Source organism: Lagopus muta, chromosome 9 (assembly GCF_023343835.1).
Source record: "Lagopus muta isolate bLagMut1 chromosome 9, bLagMut1 primary, whole genome shotgun sequence".
In the NCBI taxonomy this organism is placed as follows: domain Eukaryota; kingdom Metazoa; phylum Chordata; class Aves; order Galliformes; family Phasianidae; genus Lagopus; species Lagopus muta.
In genome coordinates this window covers 21,587,305-21,607,168 of record NC_064441.1, presented here as the reverse complement: position 1 = coordinate 21,607,168, position 19,864 = coordinate 21,587,305, and the positions used below count along the sequence as shown (strand labels likewise).

Genomic DNA, 19,864 nt, shown 5'->3' with positions numbered 1-19,864 from the left:
GTTTTCACATTTCTTCCTGCTGTTTTGTCATGGGTGGTTTTCTGTAATAAGCTGCCTGCTCTCGCTCTGAGTTTATCCTCACATGATTATTAACTCAGAGATTGCTCTTCATCGCATTTCTAGCTGCAAAAACATAAACCTTGAGGTATGTATTAGTAATTTACTCCTGGCAGCCCCGTCCCATCACCCGGTCTAAGTGCTAAGCCTGAATGCTGCTTGCTGTCAGTGCTGGTAGCAGTGTGATGCAGGCTGAGTGCTCTGAAGGTTTACTCTTTGCATTTCACAATGACTCAGAAGGAGTGGGACAGGAACCCTTCCTCTGCAGGAAGCTGTGGGACAGAAGGAAGCATGCTTTCTGTTAGATCTTTAGTTTAAGATTCAGGCGTGTAGCAGAGAGCAGCAAGCAGTGATAAAATACGTTTCAATTGCACTTGCAAAATTTGTGTATATTTTGTGTTGTTGTCTGTAAGAAGAGCTCTCATCTTTCTATCTCACTCCTAGAAGAAATCATGAGAGGTGGCTTGTCTGTCTGTGTTCCTTTTGACTAGGAAAGTGACTTAACTGGCTTAAGACTGACATCAGCTTCATTTCTTCTAAAGTGTGAATGCAAAGTTAATGCCTTCTCAAATATGAACTACTGTGAGGAAATGTACAAAACAGACCTTTCAGGTGTACCTGAAGTGACTCAGGAATGTAAAAATCACTGCAAATCAGTGGAGTTTATAGTCCTAGATCAGTTGGATTCCTCTCAAACGTCAAACACAGCTTTTGTATTTGCTTGTATTAGAATTAGATTCTTTTGAGTTGGAAGGGACCTTAAAGGGCCATCTAGTTCAACCCCCCTGCAATGAACAGGAACACCTACAGCTCAGTCAGGTGCTCAGAGCCACATCCAGCCTGACCTTGAATATCTCCAGGACAGGCCACCACCACATCTCTTGGCAACCTGTGCCAGTGCCTCACCATTCTTATTGTAAAAAACTTCTTCCTTATATCCAATCTAAGTCTTTCCTCTTTTATGAAACCTCTTTTCCCCTTGTCCTGTCACAACAGACCCTGCTAAAGAGTCTGTCCCCTTCTTTCCTGTCGCTCCCCTTTAGATACTGACAGGCTGCCCTCAGCTCTCCCCCTGCCTTCTCTTCTCCATCTGCACAGCCCCAGCTCTCTCAGCCTGTCCTGTAGGAGGGCTGTTCCATCCCTGGCATCATTTCTGTGGCCCTCCTCTGGACGTGCTCCAACAGCTCCATGTCTCTCCTGTGCTGAGGACTCCACATCTGGACACAGTGCTCCAGGTGAGGCTTCACAGCACAGAGCAGAGGGGCAGGACCCTGACTCCTCCTGTCAGGCAGGACCTGCCCTTGGAGAAGCCCTGCTGCTTATCCCACATCACCTCCCTTTTGTGGTTTAACTTGGCAGGTGGAGAAAATCAGGGGAAAAAAACAAAGTACAACTCATGGGTTGGAATAAAACTTGTTATTGAGGTAATGAAAAAGATTATAATTATGACATATATATATATATGAATATACATAGCAAGTGATGCACAAGTAGCTGATCTCTTCTCCCCAGCCAGTGGCTTGCTAGCCCCTGAGCAGCAGAAGAGAGCAAGATGAACTCCCAGTCCCTTCAAAATGCCTTCTGCATGATGTCACAGGGTATGGAATGTCCCTTTGGCCAGTTTAAGTCAGCTGTCCTCACTCTGTTCCCTCCCAGCTCCTTGGGCCCTTTGCTGAGAACAGCCTTGGCTCTGCACAACACTGCTTAGCAGCAGCTGTAAACATCAGTGTGTTACCAACATTGTTTCTCTCCTAGAACCAAAACAGCATCATACCAGGCACACTGAGGAAAACAATTCCATCCCAGCTGAAACAAAGACCCCGCTCCTCCGTGTTCCTTGGCATAGCTTTCAGGAGGATCTGCTCCATGTTCTTCCCTAGCACAGAGGTGAGGCTGACAGGTCAGCAGCTCCCCAGGTTGTCCTTTCTATCCTTCTTATAAACATGTGCGACATTGCCTTTTTTCCAGCCATCAGGAACTTCACCTGCCCGCATTACTCTTCAGATATCATTGAGCCAATTCCATCAGGACTCTGGGATGCATCTCATCGGGACCATAGACTTACAGATTCCTCACGTGTTGGAGAACCTGACCTTTGCTTACAGTGGAAGGGGCATTGCTCCCCCAGTTCTCACCTTCTGAGCCATTTTGCTCAGGGCTGTGTATAAAGCAGTGATCAGTGAAGACTGAAGCAAAGAAGTTGTTGATCCTCAACCTCCTCCTTGTCCATTGTTACCAGCCTGGTTACATTGTGCACTGCAGAAAGTAGTCATCCCTACACAGCCCAGCAGCATCCCTATATTCCTCCCAGAATGCCTGTTCCTGCTTCCACTAGGAGAGATTCTGCTGTCTGGCAAAGATCCACAGTGGTTAGTCACTGGATATCTCAGTATGACATTAGTATAAACAAGCAATTGGAAACATCACAAAAATCAGTCTTCAGTCTGGCATCAAGCACAGAATAAAGGAAACCGTGCTGAAAATCAAAATAAAACATCAGGAGTCCATGCTGGGATTTAATCTCCTCTAGCACCTAAGATACGGTTTACTTCTCCAACCACTCCAAAGCCCCAGTCTGCATCGATGCAGATAGGAGTGGGCAGTGACCTTCAGTCAGTTATGCCAAGGTTCATGCAGGCTTTGGTACAGCAGACAAGGGGTCAAAGAACTCTTTCAGTGGGCTAAGGGCAAGCTCCTGTTCCCATTTGCCTAGAATGCAGAGAGAGGAAAGCTGAAATGTGTCTTTCCAGTCCACTGGCTACAGATGAAAATACAAACTGTACAATGCTTTCATTCTCCATAAACACTGAGGTTTGAGGTGTCTCAGTGACTGCAGATTGTCACTGCCGACCCCATGGGAAGCAGAGCTCTGCTCCTGGGGCTGCTCTGACAACGCTGTGATGAATCCCAGGGGAGACCTGGAGACATCCGCTGGGGTCTGGCCTGCAGGAGGAAGATACAGTGCCTGGAGAGGGGTGATAGCTGGGCATGTGGTCTGGGTGAACGCAGGGACAAGCAGCAGAGGGGACAGTCACAAATTGAAGTTTTCTGCAGTTCTCACCTTTTTGAACAGTGATTTGCAGCAGAAGGGCCAAGGAAAGAGTAGATCTCACTATTTTACTTGCACTCTGACCTTCCCAGCTCTAAGAAACACGCTACTCTAAACGAAGGCTGCTGCAGTGCTCAGTGTTTAACTCCCTGTGCAGCACAGAACTACTGTCATTGTCTTCAGTGGGACTTCGCCTGAGTAAAAGCGGGGATTGAATTAAGTATTTGCTTCAGTGATCATCTTAGGTGAGTCATGCCTGTAAGCAGCTTGGAAATATGGCATTTCAGAGCAGTACACAGAGTGAGCAGGGGGGACTCCACAGCATTTCAGTGTCACTCACAGAGCAGTGGATTTGCAGCATCTTGTAGGCAGGACATCTTGTGCCTCAGTGAGCAGTGCAGGAAGGATGTGAGCCCTTCCCACTCATAGGAGGAAGGTGCTGCCATAAAGGAAACAGTAGATTTTTGGCTGTCTCCCCGTGTGCTTCTCCGTGGTCTATTTGTCTTTCACAGACTGTATCCGAGTGTGTTCTCCCACAAACTAACAGGCACTGTGCTTACCACCAATACCAGCCGGTAACCAAACCCACTGGAATATCTCCATCCATGCAACTAAGGAAAAAAACCTTAAACAGTTTATAGCTTAGAGTTAAAACAATTCATTAACAATAAGTAACTCATATAATTGAAATCAATAGGTGATTTTTTCCGAGTTCCATTATTTCTAGGTATGTATGCTACAGCCACGGGCAAACACGTTGCAGTGCTCTGCTTTTCATGCTGCAGTGTGCAGCCCAACCATGTATATAAACCTCACGTTTGTGTCTCTATCTCTCAAATCATAATATAAATCTCAGGCCTTTAAATTAAGTTTATGCCATGCTTCTGGATGCTGCCGAGCGTCGTGTGCAAGAATGACATCATTGTTTCTGGAGTTACGAGCCAACATGAAAAGAGGAAAATCAGAAGCAGACTTTTAAGAGGAAAATATCAAAAGAAATAAGCAGTATGAATGCAGCGTACAGCGCTTTTGGGCACTGCAAACATTTTCTCATTACTCGCTAGGGAAGAGCTGCACAACACGCCATGCAGCACAGCCATCCCCAGCCCTGCAGGCTGCTCGGCCACCATCCCGTTTCCTCCTCCTCCCTCATGCATCGCCCCAGTGCCGAACCACCATCTGCACACGTTGCCCTGAGCTCGGTACAAAACACGGCCTCGGGTTGGAACTTCTGGGGGACGTTCAGCATCTGGGTGCGCTCACGGTGACCTCTGCGAGGCCTCGCCGCCCTGCCCGTGCCGGCAGCCCGTCTCAGCCGTGAGGGGCCGCGCTGCCGGCACCTGGCTCGGGGCAGCCCCGCGCCGCAGCCGCTGTCGGACGGGAGGAAGCATCAGGCAGGGCTAGCGCCGTGCAGCGCCTCGGCACGAGGCCACCGCTCTCGAACCGAGGCCGACGGTGCGTGGCCGTGGGTCGCTCCCCGCCGCGAGCCCGCAGCCGGAGGCGCGGAGGGGCCGCGGGCAGCGCTCCGCGTGCGGCCGTACCTCGCCGCCACGCACACGCCGTCAGCGGAGCCGCCGTTTCAGAGGGAGCAGCCCGCGGATTCACGTTAGGGCGGCGCGCCCTGGGAACCTCCGTGCGGGAGCCAGAGCCGGGAGGGGCGGCGGGCGGAGCGCCGCGCCGTTCGCAGACCCTCGGCACCGCTCCGCGCCGGGCGGGTTTCGGCGCTGTGCATGCCGGGCAGGAAGCGCTCATCGCCGGCCGGGCCGGGCCGCGCGCAGCCGGCGGCGGGGACGGGTGCCGCCGTGCCGGGGCGCGGCGGAGGCGGCGGCGGCGGCGGCGGCGGGACGGGGGCGGCTTCCTGAGGCGGGGGGCGGGCGGGAGGAGCCGGCGCCGCGGCCGCTCTCCGCCCCGTCCCGCCCCCTCGCCCAAGTTGGGCGCGCGGCGCGGCCCTGCGCAGCGGCTGGCTGCCGGCTGTCCTGCCCGGCCCGGCCCGGTGCCCGCGGCGCGGTGCTGCGGGGCGGGCTGCGCGCGGAGCGAGGCGGGGAGCGGCGGCCCCACAGCGGCGGAGGGAGGCGGCTGGCAGCGGGCGGGCGGGCAGGCAGGCAGGCAGGCAGCGTTGCCCGGCTCCGCCGCCCGCCCCCGGCCCCGCCGCCCGCCTAGCGCCGGCGGCCCCGGGAGATGGTGACACATGAAGCGCGCGGGGAGGACCATGGTTGAGAGGACCAGCAAGTTCCTGCTGATCGTGGCCGCGTCCGTGTGCTTCATGCTCATCCTGTACCAGTACGTGGGGCCGGGGCTGAGCCTGGGCGCGCCCAGCGGCCGCCCCTACGCCGAGGAGCCGGACCTGTTCCCCACGCCGGACCCACACTACGTGAAGAAGTACTACTTCCCGGTGCGCGAGCTGGAGCGGGAGCTCGCCTTCGACATGAAGGGCGAGGACGTGATCGTGTTCCTGCACATCCAGAAGACGGGCGGCACCACCTTCGGCCGCCACCTGGTGCAGAACGTGCGCCTGGAGGTGCCCTGCGACTGCCGGCCCGGCCAGAAGAAGTGCACCTGCTACCGGCCCAACCGCCGCGAGACCTGGCTCTTCTCCCGCTTCTCCACCGGCTGGAGCTGCGGGCTGCACGCCGACTGGACCGAGCTCACCAACTGCGTGCCCGGCGTGCTGGGCCGCCGCGAGAGCGCGCCCAACCGGACGCCCAGGTACGGCGCGCCGCGGTGCGGCTCCGGGCGCTGCGCCTCGCGATCCCCCGCACGGCAAACCCTGCCCGCCCCGCACCCCGCCCCGGGCTCTGCGCTGGGAGCTCCCCTAAAGGCGGTGGTTCCTATCAGAACCCCCGGAGGTGGTGTTCGCCTAACTCGGCGCGCCTCCGTGGCACGAGTTTTGGGGTTTTTGAACGGAGCTCCGTTCCTCCGCAACCTATCGATGCTTTGCGGCTCCGTCTCCTCTTTGCATTGAAGTTTTCTACGCGAACGTTTTCCCGTGCCGTGTGCTCCGTGCCTACGTGCATTGTTAATGCCATACATAATCCGTTTACTGAAAAGTGACCTTTAAGAATGTGCTGTAGCATCGCTGCCGCTTTCTCCCCGCGTTCCCTAAAGCCGCTCGGAGCGTTATCCTCGCCCCGCAGCCGCGAGCTTGCCGCTGCACGCCCCGGTGCAGCCGGGTGGGACGGAGCCGCTGAGCCGCTCCCGTGTGACACCGACAGCTCGGGGTGAAGCAGCCCGACCCACCGGGCTGTGCTCCGCCGAGATCCGATGAAAAATGCGCAATGTTCAAAGCTCGTTTCAAAAAAGAAGCGAGAAAGTGCCGTCTGGTGAATCTTGGCACTTGGCTAGCAAACCATTAGCCGTACAGAAAGACCTGTGCGGGTGTCAGCACATCCCTCAGAGCCTCCGTGCATCCTGAGCGGTCGTGTGCCAGATGCTGCGGCTGTGGGTCCCCGCGCCTGCGGGCTGGGAAGCGGCCGGCAGCCCCTTGGTGCAGCACACGGCGTGCTGAGCCCCAGCAGCATCTCGTCTTATCACGGTGCCTGTAAATGACGTGCTGTGGGCTGCTTGGCTTTGGAGCGCCGGGTGACCATTCCTGCCCTGTTCCCTTCTGCCCGTGTGCCCAGAACAGTTCTGCTGAATGCGGTGTCCCCTCTTCCCTTCAATCTAAACCAGAGCTCCGTGCCCAGCAGTGTGAGAGCTCCGGTGTGCACGCTCACATCACCGTGGTGGGTTAAAGACAGGGCTGTTGGTGCAGCGGGCAGCTGCTGCCTGCTTCCGTAGCGGTGCTCCAGGACAGCACTGCGCCCGGCTCAGCGGTCACCCTGTGCAAAAAGCTGTTCTGTCTCTAGAACCGGGATTACGGCAGGCTGTGCTTGTTGCATGTAATGCGGCTGATGGGTCTTCTTGCCCAGAAAACATTTGGTCTTGCGTTATGTCTCTTACATTAAGATCAATACAACTTTATTTCTTCATCGTGAACGCTGTATCTTGTGTGGGGAATCAGAACTGGTTTACAGGAGGCACGTTAGAGAGGGGACTGAACTGTGCAAATCTTTTTGCCAAAGAAAAAAAAAAAGGCAGCAAACACTCCTTTAGGCAGGGCTCACTCAAATACCACTATTAGCCACTCGATTTATTGGAGTGCGGGCTTCAAACTCACTTTTAAACCCAGTGTACCAATCTCTGCATTTGCTCCTTACTGCTAAGTTTAAAGCTTTGTTCCTCAACGCCTCTGTTTGTCCCACGGAGCAAACCTACTGACTTGTGCTCGCAGATAAATCTCCCTTCCTGTGAGTGCTGGAAAGCATGAAGGTCATTCGGTATTGCCCACATGTACAAATCATGAGCTTAGAGCTGTTAACTTTGCAAGGAATGCGGTTTTATCACTGCACAGTGCCCTATTGCACTACATTCCATAACCCGTGCACGGTACATAAATTTACAATGCAATTGCTCTTTTTATTGTTCAGCTGCTCTGTGTTAGACTTAATGACTGGGAGCCTTGGATTTCCAAAGAGGGCATTTTTTCCCCCTTTTTCTTTCTTTTGTGTTGATAAACAGCCAAAGATGGGTGTTTCAGCTGTAATGGGCCAGCACGCTTCTTAAAAAAAAAAAAATAAAAAAAATTACTGTGCCTTTTCCCCCCTTCTCCACCCCCCTGTGTCTTTTCCTGTTTTGTATTCAGAAGACTCCTAGACAGGCACTTCTTGAAGCAAATGTTGTGCTTTGTGCTGTGGGTTTGTTTGGGGCTCGGGGCTCAGTGCTCCAGGCTGGTCGTGTCCATCAGTTCTGCTGGCCACAGTGTTAGTAAAGGGCAAATTCCAGGCTTTGGGAATAGAGGCTTGTTCATTCCTTGTGCTGCCGGGCCCAAATAACTGCTGGGAAAGACTTCTTAAAAAAGCAGATAACACTGGGACGTGTGCTTTGAGTCATCGGGTTGATATTTTTAAGAAAGCAGAAGCTAAGCACTTTCTGTGAGCTGCTCCCTTGAATTTGCCTCAGCACAGGCACCCTAACGCTGCTGTGTGAGATCCCATCTCCTCTGCTGACTGTGACACAAAGCCAGGCTCCACTGCCAGCACCATTTGGGCACTGGGGGACACAGGTTGGTGCCCTCCTGCCTGCACCCTCAGAGCTGGGTGCTCCCTTATTAGGTTATCAAAGCTGATGGGCCCAAGCTTTGGCATCTCATTTAGGTGAAGCTATTTACAGCTTCTGTTTTGGTTTGTCGTTTTGTGTGTTGTTTTTTTGTTGTTATTTTTTTCTTTTTTGAGAAATGTTTAATGGGGCTCAGCAGTTTGCTGGCGTGGCGAAGTGCGAACTTTCACAGCTTCCAACCACAGATTGTCCCCTTGCTGGGATCTGTTCTTGATGAGGTTTTTATTATATGTGTGTTTAGGAGCTGCGGAGACACGTTGTCAGGAGACCAACTGTTTGCGAATGGAGAGCCCTACCAAATCGCTTCTGTAACCTTAGCACTTCTACAGGCTTATCCTTTGTGGAGCTGTGCTCTGGGCTGGTGGGCACCCACCTGCAGAGAGCAAGGGATGCCTTTACGCACTGGTTTGGCCCATTACTTTCTCTTACATATTGGTTGAAAGTGTTAATATAAACCCGTTTTCCATGGTCTGGCTCCTCCCTTATGTCCCCAGCACATGGGGTTGCTGTGCAGCCCCAGGTCTGACACGCAGCCCCTTGTCTGTTGCATCCAGTTGTGCTGCCCAGAAAGCAGCCCATCAGTTCTGCACAGATCTTTATGCAGATGTTGTAACTAAAGTCGCTAAACTTTGGAGCTCTGCAAGCAGCTGCCCTACACTTGAGGTATTTTATTCACCTGAGCCTAAGACGTTCGGCTAATATATTGTGTTGGGTTTAATTACTTTTTTTTCTTCTGTTGGCAAAGCAAGAGGATGTGACCTTAGGTACATCCCTGCTTGAGTGTAGACTTTCATTATCTTGATTTTGCATAACTGTATGCGTTTGGCTGTATTTCATTGCTTTTTACATAAATGTTGTGTCGTAACATAGTCATTTTGTTTTTCTGCCTCAGAAGTTTGCAGAAACTTTTAAACCAGATGTGAGGTTTTGCCTTTTTGCTTTTATACTTTCCCATTTAACCAGTGAAAATGCATGCTGTTCTGGTAATATTTTGATAATCACTTTTTGTTTTTCTCAAACAGTACAAAAACCAATTACTTTAAAAGAACTGACTTGAAATGTGGTGGCCCAGCTGGATGCTGCGTGCAGTGCTGGTTTATGTACCTGCACTGCCTTAGATGAACAGTCTGCTGCCAGCACACAGCTGATACACTCCACCACATTCCTTCACCTAACTTTCTGGAGTTCAGTTGATTGAAAATTACAGTTTACAAAACTGTGAAGGATGGTGGTGGGAGTGGAGCTGGCTTTCAAGGCTGTGCTGATGGTCCTGGTGCCAAGCGGATGTCCGTCCCACTCTTTGCCACTCCTGAGCACTTCTGGTTCTTGTGTGTCTCTTCCAGACTGGTGCGACTTTGGGCATGCTGCCTTGGGATCTCTGCATTTGGGAACAAATACTGTGCTTTAAGAAAATTGGAGTTAATTAAAACTGTAGGGGCATTTAAGTAGAAAATAATGTGCTCTGCAAGTGATGGCATTGATAGAACAGCCGCAGGCTTACTGGTGTGACTGGGTAGGGCACGTCTGGGTATGTCTGGCTTCCTGGCAGGATGCTGGCAAAGGCCTTCAGTTGGATATTAGGATGTGAACTGGTGGAGGTCATCTTGCCTCTTAAGAAAACACTACTCAAAGAGATTATGTTTTAGCTCGGAGATTACCACTGTGCTGCCTTCCTCTGGCCATCTGTTCCTCCTAGGAGGGAGGGGAGACCAACCTTCCCTCGGGCACCTTCTTCACTCTGCCGCAAGGCTGGGCTCCCCATGGTCAGCACCCAGCAGAACCTTCTGTCTGCCTGCTGCTGGAGCTGGAGCAGTGACCAGGGATCTGTTCTCTGGGTAGAAACATAGGATTTGAAGGCTCAGAGTTGACTTTTTGGCAAGTTTGTTTCAGAGATGCAATCGGTGCTGTGCCCTGAATTGTATCTGTAAGCAGTGCCCGTGCTTCCTGCTCCTGCCAGTGCTCTGTAGGGCTCGTGTCAGCATGTCCCTCACCCACAGGGCAGTGCCCGCAGTGACGGGCAGAGCCAGCAGAGGGTTCACCTGGGCTCTGCAAATTCGTAATAGTAATGCTTGGAATAACATTTTGTCAGTGAACACTTGGGCTTCTGCTTCTGTTAGAAAAAACAAAGCAGCGCAGCCTATCTTTGTTTATGCTTGTATTTCTGGGAAGTGTTAGAACAGAGAAGTTGAAGTCGTATTTACCAAGAAAAGATACAACATGGTCTTTAATTCCTGATAATCACAACTGTGATAGCTGCTGGTACAGTCTTGCTTGATATGCTGGAAGGAAATGATACTTCACTATCAAAAGTTGATGTCTTCCTAAAGAAAGGCAGGGATAGTGTGCATGGAGTGCAGGAGGAACGTGGAGCTGAAGGAGTCCAGGACAGCTTCTCCTGTTTTTGAAATAGTGGTTAGTCTTAAAGCCAACAACAAAATGTTTATACTTTTTCAGATGGAATTAAAGCAGGGATTGATGAGGAAAATTTAATCACTAGCATCAATTCAAGGTGATGCAGTCTCTGTAAGTGCCATTTGGTGTATTTCTGTTTACCTTCCCACTATTTCCATAGCAGAGTACTCCACTGAAAATCCAATCTGAGAACCAGTCTTGAAAAGAGTCCTTTGGAGATGCTTACCATGAGGACACAAAGAGCCTTTAACACCTGTAGTGTAGCATGTCAAGTTTCAGACCTGAAGAGGATACTTCAGTTTGTCTGGTGTGCTGCTGCCCAAGGAGGAGCCTCTCAGCAGCGTGTGGATCCTGGAGTGGGGGATGTTTTCAGGAGAGGTCTGTGCTGAGAGAGGTTGTCAAATGAAAAGCACATCCTTGATACGACTTTGTTGTTTCTGCTTGTGTTCGATGATGTACACGCATTCTCACTGCTGTGCTTCCCCTCAGATATGTGATGTGCTGGGCTGAATGCTGCTTCATCCCTACTACCTGCCATGTAGAGCCAGTGATAGGAAACCTTCTGGAGTATCTCTGTGTTGATGATGCAGCCAGAAAAGGCTGGAAAAATTGCTGTTGTCCTGAGTTTCTTAGTAGTGCTAATTACGTAGTGCTTTCACCCATATACCTCTGTGTACAGCTACTGCACGACTGTGAGCTGTGTAGTAAGTAGCACCTGCTGCTATGTTCATTCACAACCCAAAGCAGCTCTTAAATGGGCTGCCTTAAAGCTAACTTTGCCCAGTTTCAGACTTGCACTATAATGTATGGACCTTCCATGCCCAATGCCTTCAGAGCCAGCTGGTTTCTCAACACACTACAGCTACCTTGCTCACTGCTTCCCTCCCTTCCCCTCTGGTGATGGTGAATTCTACGTAGCAGCTCACCTGTGTTTTTATAGAGGAAAAATTTCACAGCCTCCTGCCTTTTTAAACAAGAAAACAGTGATTGCAATTAACTTTGTATGGTGTGATGTTGTATTTGTGGCTACACCTCACTGCAGATGGAAGCGTTGTCTTTCCTTGTTCAGAGCTCTTCCATAGAATGGGGGGAGCTCTCTGAGCTTCCTGATCCACCTCTGCGTTTTTGTTGTTTAGATTTACCTGATTTTCCCTTTGGTTGATGTTAGCCTTGAAGTACTAAGGAATGTAAGGTTTTCTAGCCAAACAGCCTTGCTTCAAGTTTCCAAATGACTTTTCATTGTCTGATGTTGGGTCTTTTGAAAGGAGCCTGGTTTCTGGAGAAGTGCTGAAGTGTTGAAGTAGCACCTTGTAAAAACTCCTTCCATGTATTGGAGTTACTCCAAATTTTAGCTTTAGTTCTTGTGTTAATTAGACTTGCACGTGCCTGAGATACCTGATCACAGGGAGGCACTCAGAGTTTGGAAAGAGGATTTGTGAAGAACACGTGTGATTCCTGCTTACTTTTATCTTAAACATCTGAGAGAAAAAAATCCTTGTATTTTTCTTGCTGCTCTCAGGTCTCTTAGAAAAATAAAATGTCCAAACAAGTACTGTGAAAATGGAATTGACTTTTTTTGTTTAAACTAACAGCGTTTACTGCCTGACCCGCTTGCTCTCAGTAAAAGATTTTACTTAGGCTACCTGTGACCCTATATCAAAGTGCTGGGAAAAAATCAATGCCTCATAGCTAAGACAAACAGCAGCAGCATGCTGACTCATCAGCTTCCTGGCAGCTTCTGCTTTCCAATTGGAGATGGGGAAAGAACGAGGAGCACAGGAATTGCAGAGTGTAATCATAATCAGTCAACCATCCCTTCTGTTAACATGCCTTAAATCAATCAAGACAAGATTACCTTCTGCTATTTTCTCCTTTTTCTCTTTTGCCTGTACCTCTTTTTAGGTCTTTGAAAGGGGAGAGGCAGATGTGACACGTATAGTTCTGCAGGGAGGAAGCTGGACAGTCTTTTCCTGGCTGATGAACCACGTGCTTGGTGAAAGTCCACATTAAGAGAGATACCTCATCCATTGTGTACCGCACAAGAGAGCCAGTGCATGTGCTCAGAAGCCCTTAGCAGATCAGGGAATGCCTTGGCATATTTTCCTACAGGGACAAAACTGGAACTTGGCCTTTCTTCCAGTTCTAAGTGTCTGAGTGGTGTTCCTATCTCTGATCCTACTGTTGTTGTTGTTGATGTTATATGCAATGCATACAAGGTTAATAATCTCAAGCCTTTGCCTGGACGTTGTCTTTTCTTTTTTCACCAGTCTCTGTAAGGATTTAAAAGTAAGAATCATCTTCCTAATGTGCACATAGCCTGTCTCCCATAGAGCCTTAGACCTTCTGGACGAAGAATTCAGCATTAGTTTCACCTTCAGTGTGGTTAGGTCCTGTGTTTTTAACAACCGCAGTGTGTTACATGTTTCAGGACTACCATTGCCACCAGCAGGTTTGATCTCATTTAGAGGTCTCCTTCTATCCAACTCTTGTCTCTCACAAGTTTCTAGAGATGGGGCTTGCACTCTGTGTCAGCCAGCAGTCTCTGCTTCCATCACATCTTTAATTCTAATGTACATCCAGTCCCACCTTCTGATATGCTCAGTCTCCATATCACGTAAATTCAGCCCACTGCTCTGTGAGCACCTTCTTCCTCCTCTTGTTAGTTGTGATGCGAATGTAGTTCACGTTTGCCATTCGGATGCATGTGTTTCTGTATTTAATTCACACCCTATGATGGAGAGAGTGGTCATACTCCAACACTGTGAGCCACTCTTCTCCCAGAAAGAGAGAATTCATCTATTTCCAAATGCTTCTCATGCCTTGGGACTTTTATGTTTATATTTTCTCTTGTTCTTCTCAAAAAAGCTGCCTTTTTAAGGCTTGCAAAACAGAACTCTGCCAACATTAGAAACAACTGTTAATCTCAACAGTCAAATTTAATACAGTCAATACACTCAAATCTTTTGAGTGAGGTATTACCGTCTTAGGATGAGCCTCTTAGCAGTACTCAGAAAGGGTTGTTTTCATGACTTTTACTAAATTGGATGAAGCTGACACCTGTTTATGGAGCCAGGCATATCTAGCAAATGCATGTGTTGCAGATATTTAGAATCCTCAAATGGCTGTTTTTAGCAGCTGCTGTGTGTTAGCCAGCTACCAGTTTGCAACATGGAATATTCAGAAGGCAGTCAGGCTTCAAGCAGGCAAGTGGTGAAAAAGTCCTGGGTTTGCCTACAGGTGGTCTGAAAGCTCTGCATAGGATCATAGCATGGGCTAGGTTGAAAAGGACAACAGTGATCATGGAGTTTCAACTTCCCTGCTGTGTGCAGAGTTGCCAACCACCAGACCAGGCTGCCCAGAGCGTGCAGTGATGTGCTGCTGAGTGCAGCTTCTGTGATGCAGCAGTGCATTGAGGAGGGAATTGTCTTTCCTCTGCAGCTAATTGAAGCTCGGGGGAGTTTCAGAAATCAGGAATACCACTGAGGAAGGGATCAGCTTGCAGCAGCCATGGCACAGAAGTCTGGTATGGTACTTCCAGTCTGTCCAATCTGAGAAACAGGTTCCTGCATGGTAAGCTAGTGAGATGGTCAATGAGTAAAATGGGTAGATGACTGATACCAGACGTAGTGGAGCATAAGGAGAAAGAATCGTATCCGTACTGGTTGGGGTTGGTTTCGTCAGTCCCAGAGCATCCTGATTGCTCTGGAAGGGGCTGACTCTGCATGGCTGTCACAGCCATTGGGTTGATATGTGTCAGCCTTCGGCTTTCTTTTCTCAGAACATCCCTGAAGTCCTCTCTGGACTAAGCTCGTAACTTCTTACGTAGGTGCTAACCTGCCATGGCAGCAGTTCCCCTAAAGAAACATTGCTGCCACTGCCTGGAGTGTTTCCTCAGCACTCAGAACAGCAGCTGTCAGCAGGACAAGCACACTTGCTTTGTCTGACCCTTTGGGATGGGATGGTGAAAGCCATGCTGTTTACTCAAGTAGGGTTTCACCCACTTGGAAGCTGGTAGGAAGCTGTCCCTCCCATCTCCATCCCAGCAGAGGGACCAGCCAGGGGCGCGTGAGCTGTGTTAAACAGAAAGGATCTCTGCCCGTTACTAGGTACTGCAGGGCACCTAGCAGAAATCCTTTCTCACATGCTGTCTGTCCTGGCTTGCTCAGACATGTTTGTAGGTTTGTTTGACAGTGCTGAGGCTGGGTTATGCACACAATTTGCTCAGCTAGCATTCACGTTACTGAGCTGTAAGGTGATACATGAGTGCAGTGGGACGCTGTGTGCTGGAGCTGTGCAGCGCAGGCTTTGCTCCTTCCCAGCAGCTGAAGCCTACATCCAAGAGCTGCTCACTCAGGGTACCACGGGCAGTGTCCTATTGTGGAAGCCTGCAAGAATCTCCTTTGTGGCTGACAGCAGCATGCAAAGGAAGCTGCACCAGCAGCAAATGCCTTTGGCACATGAAAATGGAAGCTTCTTGCCTCCATGGTGTTGGTATCGTGTTTGTGAACAGCCCAGCCGTCATGGCAAAAGGACAGCAGAGAATCTGGGGGCCTGCTTTTCGCATTCAGTGAGAGGGCTGCTTGCCAACTGACCTGAAGGATTTCAACAGCAGTACGATTTTATTGTATTTTCTAGTGGATGTATTGCCTTGGTAATAAGTTGCCTGAGGAAAAGTGCAGAAATTCTTGTATCCCATTAGTTTCACAGGCTTGAAGCCACAGATGAAGAAGCTGTTACCTAGCAAAGGTGTGTAAGGGCTGTTGCTCTTGAAGAATATAGGGATGGGAAGTGTATGCGCATGGATAGTGTGTATCTTCTAATTCATCTGCAGTACAGCTGCTCATCCCTATGCCATACTGAGCCAGTCTTCTATGTGTTCCTTTTATTAATGCAGGAAAGAGGCAAAGGTTAAACAGCTCGCCCTAATGCTGTAACATCAAATCTAGGGGTGCGATGTGTGCTGAGAACTCAGCCACATGCTTACACTGGTGGGTTAGGCAGGGTTGGGCAGGATGAACTTGTGATCTGTCAGAAGTGAGCCTGTGCTGGGCAACATGGTATACAGGAAGGCTTCCTGTCCTTCGGTCAGATAAGTAAAGATCTTCTGAATCGGTTTTGTAAATATCCTGGAACAAGCAGAGAAGTAAATCTTGCTGCAAATTGTCCACTGCCTGACTACTTCTATTTGGAAATAACCTCCCCCCGAGGCTTTCTCTTGAAAGGCCTTCTTGATGAGAGCTTTTTCTTTTTTGTGCTCTCGTGTTGACGGAGGAGGAATTGATACTCGAGGTGCAGCTGGACGAAAATGACAATATAAATCGTGACGGAAAGGGTGCAGCTGCAGTTTATAAAACCTGCTGGATGATCAGTGCTTCCCCTGCAGGCCTGGTGGATGCGGGTGGTGAGATGAAGTGCTGGCCCTCAGCACAGCACAGCTAGAAATCCTGCAGGAATTGGGGGATGGATGCGTGGGGTGCTGGGCCTGCCCTCCTTCAGACAGGATGGATCCCTCCCTTTCCTAACTGGGATGTTTCCTGACTTGTGAAGTAAATGGGGATTGTCATGAAAACTCTTTGTTTTCTGGGTTGAAGCCTGATCAATCCCAAATCGGGAAGTAACTGCTTATGAGAACAAAAGAACCGTTCTATCTGTCAACTCTGCTGTTGCAGGTAAGAGAGAGTTAAAGACTTTGCCTAGTGCAAAGGGGGCTGGAAAACAGCTTTCTCTTGTGGAGGTCATTAAGCTTACATGCCCAAGAACTGAAATGCCTCTTTACTCCTTCTTTTCACGGAAATGTGTGGGGATGTTTATGGAAGTTAAAACCAAACTAAGTTAAAATAGATAGGTTAAGTAAGCCTAAACAGGTTGCTGTCTTGGTTTATTCTGAAAATAATATTAAATAATCTGCACAAAAAAATCTAGAGCTAGTGAATTTCAAAGGTGATGGATATGAAGTATTTTAGGATTGAATGTGTATTGAATGATTGAATGATGCTGTGTATTCTGCTCCAATACTGCTGTCTCCAAGAGAAAAAAAGCCCTCTCTTTAACATGGAGTGGTCTCTCTGGGGTCAGTGAGGAGAGAATATGAGGGGGAAATGACTGGGCGTTAACAACTTCCCACAGGATAAAGGACAAACAGTCCTCCCTTTAAACAAATCCAGTTACTGGGTGTGAGTAGCAGCTCTGAACCTTGGTGGATTTTTGCAATTAAGAATACAGGCTTCGTGCTCCAGAAGACAATTAAACAAGTGTTTATAGTGGTAAAGGAGCTAAGAGAAGGAGCTTGTTACACCAATTCATTCTGGTTATTGGCCTTTCTCCCCCCTCCCTATTTATAACCCATTTAAACGTGACTAATGGCTAAAGCTAGAACTTCACTACCTGTCACATAATCTTTTTTTTTCCACCCTGGTGGATGATGCAAGTTGAAACAAAGGCCTTGTTGTTTAAGCTCCCTTTAAACTCTATAAAAGCATACAGGCTTCCAAGCCACGCTTTTAAATCACACCTCTGAGCTTGTATGGGAAAACTGCAGGCAAGTTTTGAGAAATTCATTCGTTCTCTTCAGCGCACAGCTGATGATATTGCAGGAAAGGGAAGAGAAGTGGTACGGTATTTGTAAGTGCTGCACTTGGTTAGAGATGTGGCCGGTGCCTTGAGGTCATACAAGGAGATATGGGATCTTCTTGCCCCCGGGTCACCAGATCAATGCAGGACATGCTTAAAGTGCTAAAAGCTGGGATCCATCTGTTTGGTAAGTTTCAGTGTGGTTCTTAGGTGACAGATGTCCTCTCTACAAATGCAGCTCTCAGTATGGCACTAAATAGACCCCTCATTCTTTTGCAGTCTTAGTTGAGCACCTAAGATTGAATTAGATGAACTGAGCTATGCAAATTGGCTGAGTTGTTCATGGTGTTGTAAAGCTCTCTCTGATGATTTCTGATTTGAATAGTGATCCTCTCCTGTCATGCCAAAGTGCTCCTCTGTAAATAAAGCAGTGGTGGTAGAACGGGATGCAGGTATTGAGTGTGTCACATTAGTTGGGTTGTGTCTAGAGCAGTGCTGAAAATGCAATCCTGGCTTCTGTTAGCTGTCTCACTCCAATGTGGTAACACGAGGAGTACTTGAAGTATCCAGAAATGCTTAACATCAGCTTACTTTAGAGGTACTGCTGCAACAGTGCAGAGTAGGAGCACAGGAAGGAGTTTCAACAGGAGTTGAAATGGGACTTCTGGATGTAATCACACCTGAAGTTGCTTCCGTAGCTTGGCACTGTACTGATCTCTTATTTTTCCTTTCCTTTTAATGGCAATATTGCAAAGCAACTGAAAGCTCTGAGGAAGTTTTAATGAAGACTGAACTGTCAGCTCGCCTGGCAGGCAGGAGCAGCTTTCTGATTGCAGGAAGATACAGACAGGCACTGTGTTAACACCAGAATGAATTTCAGGTTCTCAGAATTCCTGTAGTTGGAGAGTGAAGTCCGGGCTGCTGTTTATATCCAGTTAGTCCCTCTTGTTTAGCAGGAAGGCGTCTGCTGGAGAAGCTGTAGAGGTGTGACTGCAGGAGCACTGCAGTGCGAGGCAGGGCTGCGAGATGCTGGTGATGCCCAACTCTGCTGGCAGGCCTCATTCTGACTGCGGGACAGAAACATAACCTTTTTTTTTTTCAGTATTATTATTATTATTACACAAGTGGCAAGCTGTAAATTCATGCGATAGCATTCCTTGAAGTAATACTATGTAAAACGCACTGTGTTGGGGTGGAGGGGAGCAGCAAGTTGTCTGGAACCCAGGGGAGGTCGGTGAGCATCTCTGCCACAAGTTCTTGCTGTTTCTTTGGGTTCCAGCAGTGCTGTTTGCCAGTGGTGGGAACCGTGTGAGCGCTACTAATGCAGGCACATGGCTAACCTTGAGAAATGTGGAACTGTCTGATTTGGCTCAAGCCGCAGAACTAAATGAACCTGTTGTAGGATTCACAGCCACTTAGGAGGGAAGTCTGGGTTTAGTTTCACCAGTTCAGCGCTGAAATCCAAGCGTGGATAACACTTGCAGCTGGTGGTCCCAGGAGAGGTGCTCTGGGGGCCCCTCAGCAGTGTGGGAGCCGGGGCTGGGCCATCCTGCCAGCTGTCTGAGCTCCAGCGTCACCGCTGGGCCGTGCTGGTCCTGTCTGCAGTGGGCAGAAAGGGCTCCTCTGACAGAAGAGGGGCTCAGGCTCTCACAACACTCAGCAGTTGGTCTCAGTGGCTGCCAGACGGGCTCTGGTGTAATTAATCTTTGTCTGTCTGCGTGTGGTAAGGCTGTCCAGCATTACATGCTGCCTCAGACCGCGTCCTGGAAGAAGGCGGAGGCGGCAGGAGGACACTGCGAGGCGTCTGGGCTCGTTGGCCAAGAACCTCCATTTGCCTTCAGGCTTTTCCTGGCTGAGTTCTGCACATCCTCTGTGAGGCTGTGCTCTTATCCCATTCAGTTTGTTACGATGCTGTCTCGCACAGGTTGTTTCCTGAGGTTGGCTGGTACACATCCAGCTTTCTGTTTCCGTGAACGGAGATGTGGGAGGCTCAGGTTGTGGGAAGGCTGGACAGACATGGTGCACATGCCAGAGTTCTGGAAAAGCAACTTCTGGAGCGGTGCCTTTGAGGAGAAAGCTTTCTGTCACTGGATGATCCTTATAAGAATTGCCATAGATGTGCAGTTTGTTGCCCAGCTTCTGAGCTCTGTAGCCCTGTCAGACTGTGGGATATAGGCATAAAGTTCAGCGTGACCATATTCTGCTGCTCACACACATATTTCCCAGTGCAGCCGGTCCTCAGTCCTTGGCAAGAAGCAACAAAGCATCCCTCAGGACTGTTGGAAGCTGGTTTTCTCTGTGGATTTTTTGTTTGGTTTTGTTTGGTTGGGTGTTTTTTGGGGTTTTGTTGTTTCTGTAAAGAAGATATAATGGTATTCTCAGTAGTAAGAGAGATTCTTGTTTTTTTCCCCTTCAGTTGTGGAATTTGAAGGGGCAAGGTGAAAGAGCATGGTTTGTTCTTTGCTTTCATTTTCACCTCCTTCAGCAGATAAAGGAATGACATCTATGGCACTCCAGTGCCAAACACTTGACTTAAGCAGCAGCATTACTAAAAAAAAAAAAAAGTTTTATGCCAATCCACAAAACATGTTTGAATCGCTGCAGAATGTTGACTTGTATTAC

General features: G+C 49.2%; 1 protein-coding gene across 1 annotated transcript in view; it reads left to right on the top strand.

The window, feature by feature from the left end:
• Positions 1-5,197: 5,197 nt before the first annotated feature.
• The window catches only part of HS6ST1 (heparan sulfate 6-O-sulfotransferase 1), a 168,563-nt gene continuing 153,896 nt past the window's right edge, over positions 5,198-19,864 (top strand). The window contains exon 1 of the mRNA XM_048954894.1: positions 5,198-5,812. Within this exon, the coding sequence (XP_048810851.1) occupies positions 5,295-5,812 (518 nt within the window). The 5' untranslated portion in view covers positions 5,198-5,294. The remainder of the gene's footprint in view (positions 5,813-19,864) is intronic.